The following is a 13,579-nucleotide window of genomic DNA, read 5'->3' on the forward strand; positions in this document are numbered from 1 at the left end:
TTCAGCTTCATCAGCAACGGTCTGAACTTTGATTTTTGTGGGATTCCTTTTCAGACATTATATAATCAACGAATGTACAGATGTTACAATTATGAAATATACCAGAGAGTTTGGCTAAGCAGTTCTTATACCAAGAGAGAATAGACAGAGTTCTTACCCACGTTCTGGGCTCACTGTAAAAGTCCAAAGAAGGGATCTCCAGAAGAGATCCTTCCCCACTGGCAGTCAGCTCTTCAATGGCTCTAGGAGAGGTGCAGCCAGGCTCCAGCCCTTCCAGCAGCACAGGTGAATTGCCTTCACCCGTGCTCCCAGGGCTGACTCATTGCTCAGGTGATCAATCAGAGGTTCAGGCCGTGTTTCAGCAGTTCCCATACAGACATTATGCAGACATATATTTATAGTTGATGTTTTTCATTTCTAAAACATCACTGAGAAGATTTATCAGCTGTACTATGGGGAAAGCACCATATGGACAAATGGCTTATTACCACTGAAATACCAGCGTCATCTGGACAGCTTAACATGCAGTACGAGGTGCAATTAAGACACACATTTGTGCTGCTTGAAGCCTGAGTTCAATTTTCAAGGCTCGCTTGTGCTGATGGAGCTTGTTCCCTGCTCAGCTTGCGGTGCTCAGCCTGAAGGTCAGCATCTCCTTCTCTCTGCTGCCTGTTGCAGGAGTGCTGGAACAGGTTGCCCAAGGAGGCTGTGGATGCCCCATCCCTACAGGCATTCGAGGCCAGGCTGGATGTGGCTCTGGGCAGCCTGGGCTGCTGGTTGGCGACCTGCACACAGCAGGGGGTTGGAACTGGATGAGCATCGTGGTCCTTTGCAACCCAGGCCATTCTATGGTACTCCTGATGAGAACCTCCTGTATGGCAAACTGGGAGGAACTGGGCAGTGGCAACTGTGGGCGAGTGGACTGTGATTTTCAGTTGTTGCCCAACACCAGGGGTTCTTGCAGTGGTGCAGATTAAGATGGAAAAACATGAACCAACTGATTGCGGCTGAGGTTTTGGCTCGCAGGTCTCAGTAGAAAAAACTATTGAGAACCCTCAAGATCAACAGCTCGCTGCAAAAAAGCAGTTCAAAATATTCCAAGAAAAAAGGTGAGTCTCATCTTTCTTTGAGGCTGAAAGGAGACACAATCTTTTCTGCATGAAATTAATGTTATCTCAGACCAGCATAGGAATAGAAAATAAATAGGTATTAAATTACATTTGGCTGTCGTAAAGTAATCTAATAAAGCATCTGCTGAATCAATAGCCAAATCATTATCCAAGGCACACAGCAAGCATCCTTTTTTTTTTTTTTTTTTCCCTTAAATTTGAAGCATAAGAAAAAGGTTTTTGCATTACCATAATAAAAAGAAGCAGAGTGCTTGAAGTCTCCACAGGAATAAGGCAGAAAGAAAAGAGCCACGCTTTATGCAAGTGTCGTTTTCTTCATTTGAAACATGTATTTTAGGAATATTGTGAAACGAAGATTTTGCATTTAATGACTGTCAGATCTGTCAGCTTTGCTGAGCTGTCTGACAAAACGCAGCCTGCAGAAGAAGGCTGTGTGCAGGGAGAGGGGAAAGGCAAGACCAGGCTCTCAGCAATTCTATTCACCTAATTAAGGCTCATTGGGGAAAAAACAAACAAACAAACAAAAAAAACCCCACCAAACTGATGGAGCAGTTACCTGCTGAAAATGCAGTTTCATTAAATGGAATGGGATCTGCTGTGTTGGCTGCTACTCACAGCTGCAACTTGCATGGCAGAGGCTGCAGCTGCTGTTTGCAAGCAGAGCATTCCTGGAATCAGGTTCTCTGTAATGTATTCATTAATGCAGTGCGATGGAATAGGGAGTACAGTTCTAATATATTTCCAGGACACCAAGCTGGGAAGAGATATAAGCAGCACAAAGGGTTGAATTACAATTTAAAATGATCTTGAGAAATGGGCTAAATGATCTAAAACGGACAGCATGAAACTCCCAGAAAAAGAGAAGTGCAAAACTGAACTAAAAGTGAAACGAAGTGCACAAAACAGCTGATAACCTCTGTACAGGTTGTGAAAATTTGGGTAAACCCCCCAGACACGGAACTGGCCAATGCTTTATTTTTGAAACGAAGCGGTCACAACGCAGCACAGCACAGCAAGTGTCTTGTGGCAGACGGAGGTGAGGAAGAGATTCGTTGTGGTCTTCTTTGGAAGATCTCTACTTGCAGGGCGCAGGCTCTTTGCTCCTTGCTTTGCAGATGGGGCAGTTCCAGAGGCTGTCAGCTGTGCTCCGTGCAGCAGCAGCACTGCTGGGACGCTGCCAGTGCCCTCCGTCTGTTTTATAGGCAGACTTCCTGATTTCTTGTTCCTTTTCCTAGCTTTCCAAACACCTTCCTAGTTTACTGATTGACTTTGTGTTTGCTTTGTAACTGCAGTAATTGGTGCTGGTTTCATAGAATCATAGAATGGCCTGGGTTGAAAAGGCCCACAATGCTCACCTGGTTCCAACCCCCTGCTGTGTGCAGGTCACCAACCAGCAGCCCAGGCTGCCCAGAGCCACATCCAGCCTGGCCTCGAATGCCTGCAGGGATGGGGCATCCACAGCCTCCTTGGGCAACCTGTTCCACTGCCTCACCACCCTCTGGGGGAAAAACTTCCTCCTCATATCCAACCCAAACCTCCCCTGTCTCAGTTTAAAACCATTCCCCTTGTCCTCTCACCATCCACCCTCACAAACAGCCGTTCCCCCTCCTGTTTATCCGCTCCCTTCAAGCACTGGAAGGCAACAATGAGGTCTCCCTGGAGCCTTCTCTTCTCCAAACTAAACAAGCCCAGTTCCTTCAACCTTTCCTCATAATTCAGAGGGCTGAATTTCTATCTCCTGGCTTCTAAGTGCTAAAGTTTTGCTGGGACCATTAATAGAAGGAACAGGTATGTTACAGGACTGTGCAATGCCAAGATTGCTGTCAAGCCTGAGTATGAAATATACATGCTGTTGATTGAAATAGATTACTCACTGAATGCTTTATTGGCTGTTCTGCAATGAGATGAGCGCATTCAGGGGGCTGGATGGCTGCAGAGCTCAGCAGAACACCTGTATTTGGGTTATTTTTTGCCCTCCCCCCACCTTGGCAGGGTTAGCTGTGTTGGTACAACGGGGCGATGCCAAGCTCAGCACACGCATAGAGGCACTCCTTGCTCAGCCAGGGCTGCGTGTGTGTGTGCAGGTAATGAGGGCAGCTGCTCCCAAGCCTGTTGCCCCCACAGAGCTGTGCCTCGGGCACTTTGCAGGGAGATGACGGCGCTCTTTCCCAGCACTTGGATCACCCAATTCTGCCGTGCGTGGGCAAGAAGGAGGAAGCAAAGCCAGATCTGGCGAGGAGTGCTTGAGAAGAATGCAGCCTGGGTATGGGTGGGGATGGGAGCTGAGCCTCGAGCTACCAGCACCGGTGAGAAGATGGATCTGATATTTTCACTACCTGGGTGATGTTATGTGTGAGCCACCAGCTCCCAGGGAAATGAGATCTCATGTGGATCAGCGGTTTGAAGGCAGTGCTGCTCGCTGTGCAGCCACGTGATTTAATGAACACTTTGCTCAGCAATGTCTGGAGCCAGGAGGATTGCAGAAGTTCAGCCCTCCCGAAGCGGAGCGGAGCACCGCACTGTGCACAGATGGCACAGTGAAGCATGGCAGGGTTTGTTATTCTTTTTTAACTGTTCACTAGCAGTTGCTCTGATATTTGACTGGCTCAATTCCCAGCCTTTGGGGTTCCTCCAGCTTTGCTGCGAGCCCCAGAAAGGTGCATCCCAGCCTTCTCTCCCATGCTGTCTCCCAAGCCTATCTCTTTTGGCCTAGAAACCACAGTGCTTTGGGAAGGTCCATCTGGCTGTGAATCCCATCCTGTTTCCATTCTCTGGAGCACAATAGCCAGCAGGAAACCTTCTCTTCCCTCAGTATCAGAGTAGCCTCCTGTTGAGAGCTGGGCTGCAGTTCCCACCCCGTTATCTCCGTCCCTGTGCCTTGCTGTGACCATTTGCTCAACATCATCCTGGAGATCTTTGCTCACCCCTTTGGATTCCTTCAGCCCCGCTGCTGATGCACGGCACTGACTCAGGTATTCACCACGACTCGTTTGATGCAGTTTCAGGATGTGTGCTGAGTGAACCCTGGCTGATGGAGAAGGAAGAGCAGAGCCACTGCTCCATCCGAAGCCCTCCTTGATTCCAGCTGTGGACCCCCACCCTCCAAAAGGCAACCTCAGCTCCTGCAGCGGAGTCTGTCCCCGATGGGGAAACAGCTTGGAGAAACTCTAGAGGGTTAAAAAAACCACAGCTCTGAAACGAGCCTGGGGGAAAAGTCACATGCACAGGGGAGGTTTTGCAAGTCAGTGCTTGTGGCGCGGGGTGATGGGAGTGCGGAGCTGCGGGCGCTCGCCTGCGCTGTGCGTCCCAGCAGCGGGACCTCCCCAACCTGCAGGGCACAGTGATGGGCGGTACGGGGCAGTGAGGAGGAGGAGGGAGCAGATTCTGCACCCCAGGAGCACGGCTGGATGAGGTATGGCTCCAGTGGGCTCTCCGTAGTGAGGACGCAGCAATGGGGCTAGGTTGGCTGGGGCTTGGAGGGGTGTGTAGGGGCAAGGAGGTAAAGGGAACGGCTTTGTGTTAAAATAAGAGGTGTACAAAGATGCAGAGCCCTGGGGAGCGCAAGCGGGGAAGGCTTTGAGGGGCCAGGCTCCATGCACGGAAGCAATAAGACGCAGTGGAGCCAAGCGAGGTCTGTGCTGCACAGATGGCTTAAAGCAACGCTGCTGTTGTCTCTGGGCTCGGCTGTGCTGGGGAAGGCTGTGACTGTAGGAGCCGCCCTGGATGTTCCCACAGAACTCAGCAGCTCTGAGGTGCCTGGGACAGAGAGCACTGCTTCAGCTCTAACTTAATGTGACAGCTTGTAATTAGGCTTCCCTTCTGTCTCCAGCACTGAGTGGCTACTGAGGCCATCCCCATGTGCAACCCACACCTCTTATGCAAAGTGCACCATGTTTGGCTTCTTCAAGCGTTGAGTTTCCAGCCTTTGCAGTTATTTTGTTCTTTCTTTGCAACCATGCAAACTTTTTGTTTTGCTTCCCTTGCCTCAATTTCCTGTCTGACAGTCCAGGCTATCCTGGCTTTGTGCAAAGGGGTGATTGCAGCAACAACCATTAGTAACAAAAAAAAGCAGCAGTCCTTTTGGAAGGAGAGCTGCTGAGATGTGATCCTGGGCAGTGTGTTCTATTTGACTGCTTGAAGCAGGAGGTTTGGACTGGGTGATCCCAAGGGGTCCCTTCCAACCTCAACTGTTCTGTGATGAGGGACCTTCAAACCCATCTTCTGGTGCAAAAAGGTGGAGTTAAGCTTAAAATTAAGTGATAGCTTTGGCAGCAGAGTTGCAAGAATGAAAGATAAACTTCAAAGCCTTCCATGCACTTGGTTTGCATAACCACCCACAAATCCTTACAGCATTCCCTGGAAAACCCATGGGAACGGCAGCTGCTGTGGGGGTGAAGATGAGCAGAGCTCCCCACGTTGCTTCCTGCTCTGCTGCTGCTCTCCTCTGCTTGGGCGGGTGCACAGTTCTTCCTTATCTGCACCATTTCCTTCCTGTGATAGGGTATTCCTGTAATCCAAATAAGCAAGAGGAGAGCCTGTGCGTATTGCACTGTTAGCACCTGCGTGGTCTCACCCTTTCTTTGCTGCCTCTGCAAGATTTTTGAATTCTTCTCCTTCCTCTTTTCGGGGCTAGAAAATGCTGCCGTGCTCATGGAAAGCAGAATCTCAAGGAAGTCGCCTGTGGGAGTCTGAGTGAGGATTTCACAACCTAGTCCCTGGCGAGGAGAGCGAGCTGCCTGCTGCCCGGTGCTGTGAGATAAAGGAGATCCAAGAAGCGCTGAATCGCTGACGCTACGGCACAAAGTTCTTAAGGAGCGGTGCCTTCAGCATGGCCTACAAAAGCCAGGATGGTGGGATTGAGAAAAACAGCTCGCTTTCCTCCGTCCTGTATTGTAAGAGTGATTTGAAGGAAGGATCCCCGCAGTGGGTGAAAGGTAAGTGAACAGGGTTGGACTGGAAAGTTCTTCAAGGTTCTCTTCCAACTTCAGCTGTTCTGTGTGTCTGTGAGCTTGCTGGTGACTGAGAAATGCAGTGCTGAGCTCAGTGCCAAGCAAGACCTTTAAATTGTTCTTTGCAAGTGAAGAAATCTTTGGGAAGCTTGTCCTGTGCTTTCTGAGTGCCTCTCCTCCCCATTAACTGAGTGCTGCCTCTGCAGCAGTGCCTCTGCAGCTACCTGGGATGCTGTGCAGGGTCTGAACGCGGTGCCATGGACGGCCTTTTTTGCACTGAGTGTTCAGCAGTTCAGTTCGTGGCACCTCCCTGTGCTCTGCTTTCACAGCGCTGAAGCAGCTCTTGTTGCTCCAGCAGAGGTCACAGCCTGAGCTCCTCTGCATATTTTGGGTATCTGAGGTCGGTACCCTGGCATAGCCTTATGCCAAGCACCTTGACCGAAGCCATGGAGAACAGCAGAGCCCAGCCCAAGGGCTAAGGCCACTTGTTTTCATTCTTGCTTCATACTCATCACCTCCACTGCTTAATCTGGGGATTAACTTCAGCAAAAAAAAAAGTAGGACCTTATTATCCTGGAGATTCTAGATGCATCTTTTCTTCCCTTCTTGACTTGAGGCAGTCAAACCCTATTGTAATGCAATTGCCTCAGTTAACTTGGCACCTCCTGTACCTGAGCAGTGAAGAGATGATGAGGATAGAGGATGACAGCAGGACAGAAGGGAAAGGGGAGTGCACGCTGCCCTTGGGCCAGCACAGCAGCCTGGGGGAGCACTGCACTGTGCCATAGAAGCAGCCCCAAAGCATGGGCTATCCCCAGAGCTGCAGAGAGGAAGGAAAGCTGGATGAAATGTGTCGGTGAAACAGGAGCTCATGTGAAAACACCACTTTCTTGGCCCTGATTTCTTCCCGTAGGCATAGCTCAGCTTGTGTAAGCTCTAGGGGAATGCCATCCATTCAAAGTACGTCATGACAGTCTGTGTTGTCAGCCTTCCCTTCACCACAGGCTTCTGAGCTTCTGGGATTAAACCCATGCCAAAGCCATGCTGCTGACCTCTCTGGGTTTTTGCAGAACCCCGCAATGGCCAGGTGCTCATGGTGCTCAGCATGGACAACACTTGCTCATCTGCCTCCTTCGACATGGAGCTTTGTGCAGAGAAACTCCAGTCCCTGGGTGTTCAGGTAAGCTGCTCACCTGTCATCTCCCCTGGCGACCCATTGGAGTGAATGAATGCTGGCTGGGTTGACACTGTTTGTACCCTGATCACAGAGAGCTTTTTTAATTTTTTTGTTTTTTTTTTTTGGGGGGGGGGTATGAAGTTGGTTTGTTTCAGTTTAATTTCAGTCTATTCCTCATTGACTTCAAGACAACTGTAATGACCTTGGCTTAAAGCTCCGTGAAGAAACCCATTCAGTGCAGGTTCAGCTGAAGAGCATGAAAGCACTCCGATGTGCTGGAACATCCCTGGGACAATCTGTCTCGTCTTGTCCTTTGCCATAAAAACACGTTTTTTCTCTTATGACTTTCCCTGCCCTTTGCAGGGAGGCATTGCTCACTGCAAACGCAGCAGCACACAGCGTTCTGGTCAGTGACAGCCGTAGGGATGAGGCTGGAGTCTGAGCCTGTGCCCTCTGCACACATCGGCTCTGCAATGCGGGCTGGGCCCCACCATTCCTGTCTGAGCTGTTCTGATGGAGCTGAGGACCTGGTGGGGTTGGGGAATGGCTGTGCCCCAAAGGGCAGTGGGCACGGCCCTGGAGCTCAGGGAGGCTGTAGGGTTGTGTAGTGCTGCGTGGAGCTGGGAGTTGGACACCGTGATCCTTTGGGTCCTTTCCCACTCAAGGCAATCCGTGATTCTTGCTCCTGGTTCCCTGAGCAGGCGGCAGCGGGTGAGTGGAGGAGGCTGATCGAGGAGGCAGTCCTGAAGCCCGAAGTGAGGCGATACCTCTTCTACAACTCCAGGGCATTCCAGATAGCCATTGCTGTGGTAAGGATGCTGGGCTCTCCTTCTGTTTTCCTGTTTTTTGCTTTGTTTCTAATGCAAAGGCTGAGTTTGATAGTCCTTAGCATCCTCCTTGAGCCCAGTGTCCATCTCCCTTCACCACCCTGAGTTCTCTGATAAAGAGAGGACTATCACAAGAGTTATCAATATTCCTCAGTGAGTGCATAGCTTATCTAAATGGAAGAACTCAACTGAAAACGTTCCTAGATATGAATCATCATTAATAATTCAGTTTGTCTTTGATGATTGGTAACTTTTGATGATAAACTAGTTCTCAATACTTCTAGACCCCTCTCTCCTTGATTTATTATTGCGAAGAGCTCATGTCCCCACTCGCTCTCTGAATACCCCAGACAATTAATTTATAGCAAGGTCTCTTCTTCCCTTGACTTCTCTCACTTCTGGAGTTTTACAAGAGCCATCCATCTCTCTGGGTTCTCACAGATTTTCTACATGTCTCTCTGGATAAATATTTACACCACAGTCCAGCTCTGCTCCTTTGGGCGCTACTGGGAGGCCAGCGTGCTGGTGACTCTGGCTGCTGTGGCTGTCACTGTCGTTGTGATCCTGGTCATCGACCACCGCCAGAGAAAGGTGAGCTGACCCAGGGAGCTTGGGGAGTGAGTTCCTTCCCATTGAAGTGCTGGGATCTGCAGCTTTGGTACACATCCAAAGGAGGGCAACAATGCTGGTGAAGGGTCTGGAGCACAAATATGGTGAGGAATGTCTGAGAGAATTGTTTAGTCTGCAGGAGAGGAGGCTCAGGGGAGACCTTATTGCCCTCTACAATTCCCTGAAAAGAGGTTGTAGTGAGGTGGGGATTGGCCTCTTCTCTCTTGTAGTAGTGATAGGATGAGAGGTGATGGCCTTCAGTTGTGCCAGGGGAGGTTCAGGTTGGATATTAGGAATCGTTTCTTCTCAGGAAGAGCAGTGATGCATTGGCACAGGCTGCCCAGGGAGTGGTGGAGTCACCACGCCTGGAGGTGCTGCACTGAAGAACCATGGGGATGTGGCAATGAGGGACATGATTAGTGGGGGTGGGTTGGGATTGCATTTGGTGCCCTTAGTGATCTTTTCCAACCTTAATGATTCTGTGTGGATGCTCCATCCCTGGAGGTGTTCAAGACTAGGTTGGATGGAGCCCTGGGCAGCCTGCTCTAGTACCAGATCTGGAGATTGGTGGCCCTGCCCGTGGCAGGGGATTGGAACTCGATGATCCTTGAGGTCCCTTGCAACACAAGCCATGCTATGATGCTCTGATGCTATCTCCTGGATGCATATGGGGAACATGGTTAGCAGGGGGAGGACAGTATTTTTAGAGCACGCTCAGAGATCTGGTTCAGGCAAGGGATGTTGTAGTTAGGTGCCATAACGCCTAGAAAGTATGTGTGAAAGTAAGAAAGGGATGCTCAAAGCACCTGCTGTTGCTGGGAAAAAGCAACCATTGCACAGCTCGCACTCCCACGGTGGTGAGCAGCCTTGAGCTGGGCCAAGTTTTGCCACAGAGCAAGTTAATTTTTTCCTGCATTCTTTCCTAGATAAATATGAATACAGATGTGCGGCTGGCAGCTGTCAATGAATTCTTTATCAAACACAGCTTAATTCTGGGGATTACTGATGTCCTGGATGGGCCACACAGCATCCTCCAAGTATCCTTTCTGTGCAGAATTTTTCCTAGCCCCTGGGCAGCCTGATCTGGTGAGGGGCAAACAGCCCATAGCAGTAGGGTTGGAACTTGATGATCTTTAAGGTCCCTTCCAACCCAACCACACTGTGATTCTGTGATGGGGAGAATGTTTACTGATGTAGTGATCCATAAGGCTTTCCAGAGGGTGGGATTTCTAAGATTCTTTTCTTCCTATTGGGTGGCGTGGAGAATTGGGTGTTTTTCTTCTCCCATCCATAGGCATTGAGATATACCCAAAGCCACTAGGAAAAGTCTAAATGACTGAAGTGAAATTAGTCCTTGGGGCAGACAATTATTCCTGAAACCGTATTATGTTTACATGGCAATGATGAGTCTTATTATGAGAATCACAGCAGTGTGCCTATGGCAAAAACAGACAAACAAACAAACCACAGAAAAGTGGAGTCCCAGTTGTGTTGTTCCTTGCAGAGAGGAGCTAAGGCAGCAGCATCTGAGTGTCTCTGCTCTCAGGAAGCAGCAGGGTCAGTTGTGACACAAGGGGAGATGGTTTCCAACTAAAGGAGGGGAGATTTAGATTGGATATAAGGAAGTTTTATACAGTTAAGGCACTGCGGCACTGCACAGGTTGCCCAGAAGGCTAGTGATGCTCCATCCCTATAGACACCCAAGGTCAGGCTGCTGGGGCTCTGAGCACTGCTGGAGCTGTGGGTGTCCCTGTGCACTGCTGGGAGTGGAACCTGATGGCTTTTAAGATCCCTTCCAACTCAAACCATTCTATGATTCTTAACCTGCTTGCCCCAGCTGTGGTTTGTGCACTTCAGCCCCGAGCGCTGCCTTCAGTCCCTGTCAGCCCACATCACAGAGCTGCGACAGGCACCAGAGGTAAATGACAGCAGGCACAGCCTGTGGTGGCACGGCCACCCTATGGCCCGTCTCGGCTGAAAACTAGGAGCTGGGCAAACTGGAAGGTGGACAAACTGCATCTACTGGTGCCCAGTGCGGCAGGAATTTATTGAGGACCTGTGGTGTGAGCATAGCTGGGTAATCAACTGTGCAACTTTCAGTAAAGGAAAGTCGCCAAGGGTAGATGCTGAAGGCAGGTGTTACTGTCTGAAATAGCTGACACCTTGAGCTGTCCTCTTGAAATAATGAGATAGCCTGAGGAATAAATAAGCATCGCACTGGGTACCTGGATGGGAATTTTGTCCTCTTGGCCTTTGGAAAGTCTCTTCCTTTTTGTGGGTGCATAGATATCTAAACTCTGCAGGCCAGTTGTGACTGCAGGTCAGGAGGTGAGGGGTACAACCCCCAAATCTTGTACTTTTCTTGACTCCTGGGAGGATAGTTTTGGGAGGAAATCATGCTCTTTGTCTCCTTGCGTCCCCCAAACCATCCTTCTCCCGCAGCTGGGCTGGCGGCACAGGCTGGACCAGCTCTGTGTGGTGATGGAGGTGGCTGTTCCTGCAGCAGAGGACACTTCGTGCGAGGAATCACCTCTCCTATCCGGTGGGGAGAACTTCAAGAAAGAGCCCATGATGTGCAATGAGCTGCTCCACCTCATCCCTGAGGGCCCCCCAGAGGTAATGAAAAATACCCTCCTATGGGCAGAGCACCTCCTGGGCAGGTTGCCTCCAAAGCTCATCCCAGTAGGCATCAGCCATGGGGTAGAACACCTGCAGAACTAGAGGGGTAGAACCTCATGCCTTCTTCAGTCCTGACAGTACTAAGCAGTTCATGCTTATGGCCTTGATGCTGTCCGTTTTATGGACCAGACGTTTCCTTCTGGTCCCTCTTTGGAAGTAGATGTCTGCTAGGACCTGGTGCCCATGTCTGGGCTGAGTGTGGCCATGCTGAGCCCTCATCTCTTCCATGGAACATGCCCTCAAACACTAGTGCCATGCTGAGTGACAAATGTGTCCTCATTTCCACTCAGCAAGAAGCTTCAAAAGAGATTATTCTGATTTATTTCTCAGTTTTCTGCTTGCTGTTACTAAATGAATTCAGTGCAGGTGACATCCCTGTTGGTAGAAGCTCTCCAGCCATCTGACGGCAAAAAAAAAACAACAAAACAACACTCAAGAGGAGGTGATGGCAGAACAGGAGGGTCCCCGAGCAGCCTGGCTCCCAGCCACTCCATCCCAGCCCTGGGCTGGCCTTGCTGCTTGCCCCCAGCCTGGCACGTCACTGTCCTGGGGACGGCATGCCAGCGCTGCTGAGCAGATGGGGATGTGGAACGGTTATGTATCCGTCCTTGGCTTCTGTCCTGATTCTGTTGGACAAGAGCAGTGTTTGAATGAGGCAGACACTGACCCTCTCATGCTCGTTCCAGGTGATGGCCCAGCAGCTCCTGGTGATCTTCAGTGCCTGCTATGTGCGGTTGCTGGTCAGCGGCCGGCTGCCCCGTCCTGTGCTCTCTGGGCACATGGAGGGCAGCTGTGTGCCCTGCCTTTGCCAGTTCATCCAGGCCTCTGTGCTCAGCACAGAGCGCTGCTGGCTGCCGGGCAGAGGGCTGCGGGGGGCTGAAGGGCAAGCACAGCGGTGTGAAGAGACAGAGAAGGCTGTCACCACTCATCCCGGACTCTGGAAGAAGGAGTGGAAATAGGACTCTAATAAAGCATGCAAACTTGCCATGCATTCATTACTGCTGTGCTGTAAGCCCACGAGTCATCACAGTGGGGTGTCACCGGGGTGGTACAAACCGGGCTCTCAGACTCTGTGCTTTGGCTGATTTTACCTTCTTGGAAGCAGTCTGAATGCAAAGTCAGTGGGAGCACAGTTTGTTTTCACAGTATCCAAATTGGATTCGCTGCTGGGATGCAATGGCTTGTGCATTAGCCACGTGAAGTGCTTCTTGGTATGGAGTGCTGCTTGGAAAACCTCCTGCTGGGTCAGCATGAGGGACTCAGGCCAGGCTTAGAGCACAGGGCTCTCCAGCAGAGCCCAAGGAGGGGACAAAGCTCCATGCTGTGTTCTGGATACCACTGTTGCCCCCGCATCCCAGAGAGGGACGTGGCATCCCCAGGGAGGGATGTGGTGTCTGCAGGGAAGGATGCAGCCTCTCCTGTCCACAGCGATAGAGGGCTGCCATGGACCTTCTATTACTGGTAGCTGAGACAGCTTCCCTAATTGCAGTAAGCACTTAGCAATTGACTGGATGTTAAGCGTTGAGAAAAGCTTAACTTTGCTCAAAGAAGGAGTTTGATTCCTCTTGCTAATGCACCCCGGCACCTGCCATGCTCTGGCCCTATTGCAAGGCAGATGGTTAATGCCTCACTTTTCCTTCCTGTGCTCTTAATTAAAACATCAGTGATGAGAGACATCCCTTCCCCCCTCCCAAGGATACAGCTGTTATTCTATGGGAAATGTGATATTCTGGAGAGTTTACAGGACCCCCAGGCACACAGCTCCCTGGTACATGGCAGTGCATTCTGTTACCCGGCAGAGTGCCAGGTGATGTGAAGTCACAAAGATCCTCCCAGGGAGATGTTGCTCGAGGGTATCAGTGCCACAGTGGGGTATGGCTGCATGGCCCTGCTTTTTGCCCCAGAATAAATCACTCTGTGGGCTGCTCCATGGGGCTGAGTGGTGGCTCTGGATGCTGCTGGCAGCACAGAGTTCCCAATCTCTGGGCCATGTTGCTTTGGGCTGAGCGGGAGGGGACAACAGTTGGCAAATGGCAGCGGTGCCTCACAGGGGTTGTACCAATAGCCCTCCCCAGGCTGCCCAGAGCCCACCTCTGTGAGATGGGAGCCCTGCTTGGGAGGGTCTGCCAGGAGATGCTGAGTCTGTGGTAGGGTGCAGCCAAAAGGAACAGAAGAAATGGAGTTCATCTAATGGGCTGAAGGAGTGGT

At 50.7% G+C, this 13,579-nt stretch overlaps 1 protein-coding gene across 5 annotated transcripts; it reads left to right on the forward strand.

Annotated features, from left to right (window-relative positions):
* The first annotated feature begins 4,336 nt into the window (after positions 1 to 4,336).
* On the forward strand, positions 4,337 to 12,366 carry TMEM268 (transmembrane protein 268). Of its 5 annotated transcripts, XM_085239364.1 has the most exons (10): positions 4,341 to 4,542; positions 5,764 to 6,064; positions 7,150 to 7,259; positions 7,922 to 8,065; positions 8,525 to 8,674; positions 9,619 to 9,729; positions 10,530 to 10,610; positions 11,135 to 11,308; positions 11,738 to 11,964; positions 12,058 to 12,194. In XM_085239364.1, the coding sequence occupies exons 2-9, from the start codon at positions 5,959 to 5,961 to the stop codon at positions 11,942 to 11,944; spliced, it is 1,083 nt and encodes a 360-aa protein (XP_085095490.1). In that variant the 5' UTR covers positions 4,341 to 4,542; positions 5,764 to 5,958; the 3' UTR covers positions 11,945 to 11,964; positions 12,058 to 12,194. The 5 variants fall into 5 exon arrangements, with proteins under 5 accessions (XP_085095488.1, XP_085095490.1, XP_085095489.1 ...); XM_085239363.1 differs by having other exon boundaries at positions 4,342 to 4,542; positions 11,738 to 12,199; XM_019621390.3 differs by lacking the exon at positions 11,738 to 11,964 and having other exon boundaries at positions 4,346 to 4,542; positions 12,058 to 12,366.
* Positions 12,367 to 13,579: the final 1,213 nt, after the last annotated feature.

This window comes from Meleagris gallopavo, chromosome 19 (genome assembly GCF_905368555.1).
Source record: "Meleagris gallopavo chromosome 19, MGAL_WU_HG_1.1, whole genome shotgun sequence".
Classification (NCBI taxonomy): Eukaryota; Metazoa; Chordata; class Aves; order Galliformes; family Phasianidae; genus Meleagris; species Meleagris gallopavo.

Bases quoted from the DNA above. Each gene is read 5' to 3' on its own strand.
- TMEM268 (XM_019621390.3), top strand. From the start codon at position 5,959: ATGGCCTACAAAAGCCAGGATGGTGGGATTGAGAAAAACAGCTCGCTT. The intron at 9,730-10,529 runs GTATCCTTTCTG...TGCTTGCCCCAG, and splicing joins GGCCACACAGCATCCTCCAA to CTGTGGTTTGTGCACTTCAG. The intron at 11,309-12,057 runs GTAATGAAAAAT...TGCTCGTTCCAG, and splicing joins TCCCTGAGGGCCCCCCAGAG to GTGATGGCCCAGCAGCTCCT.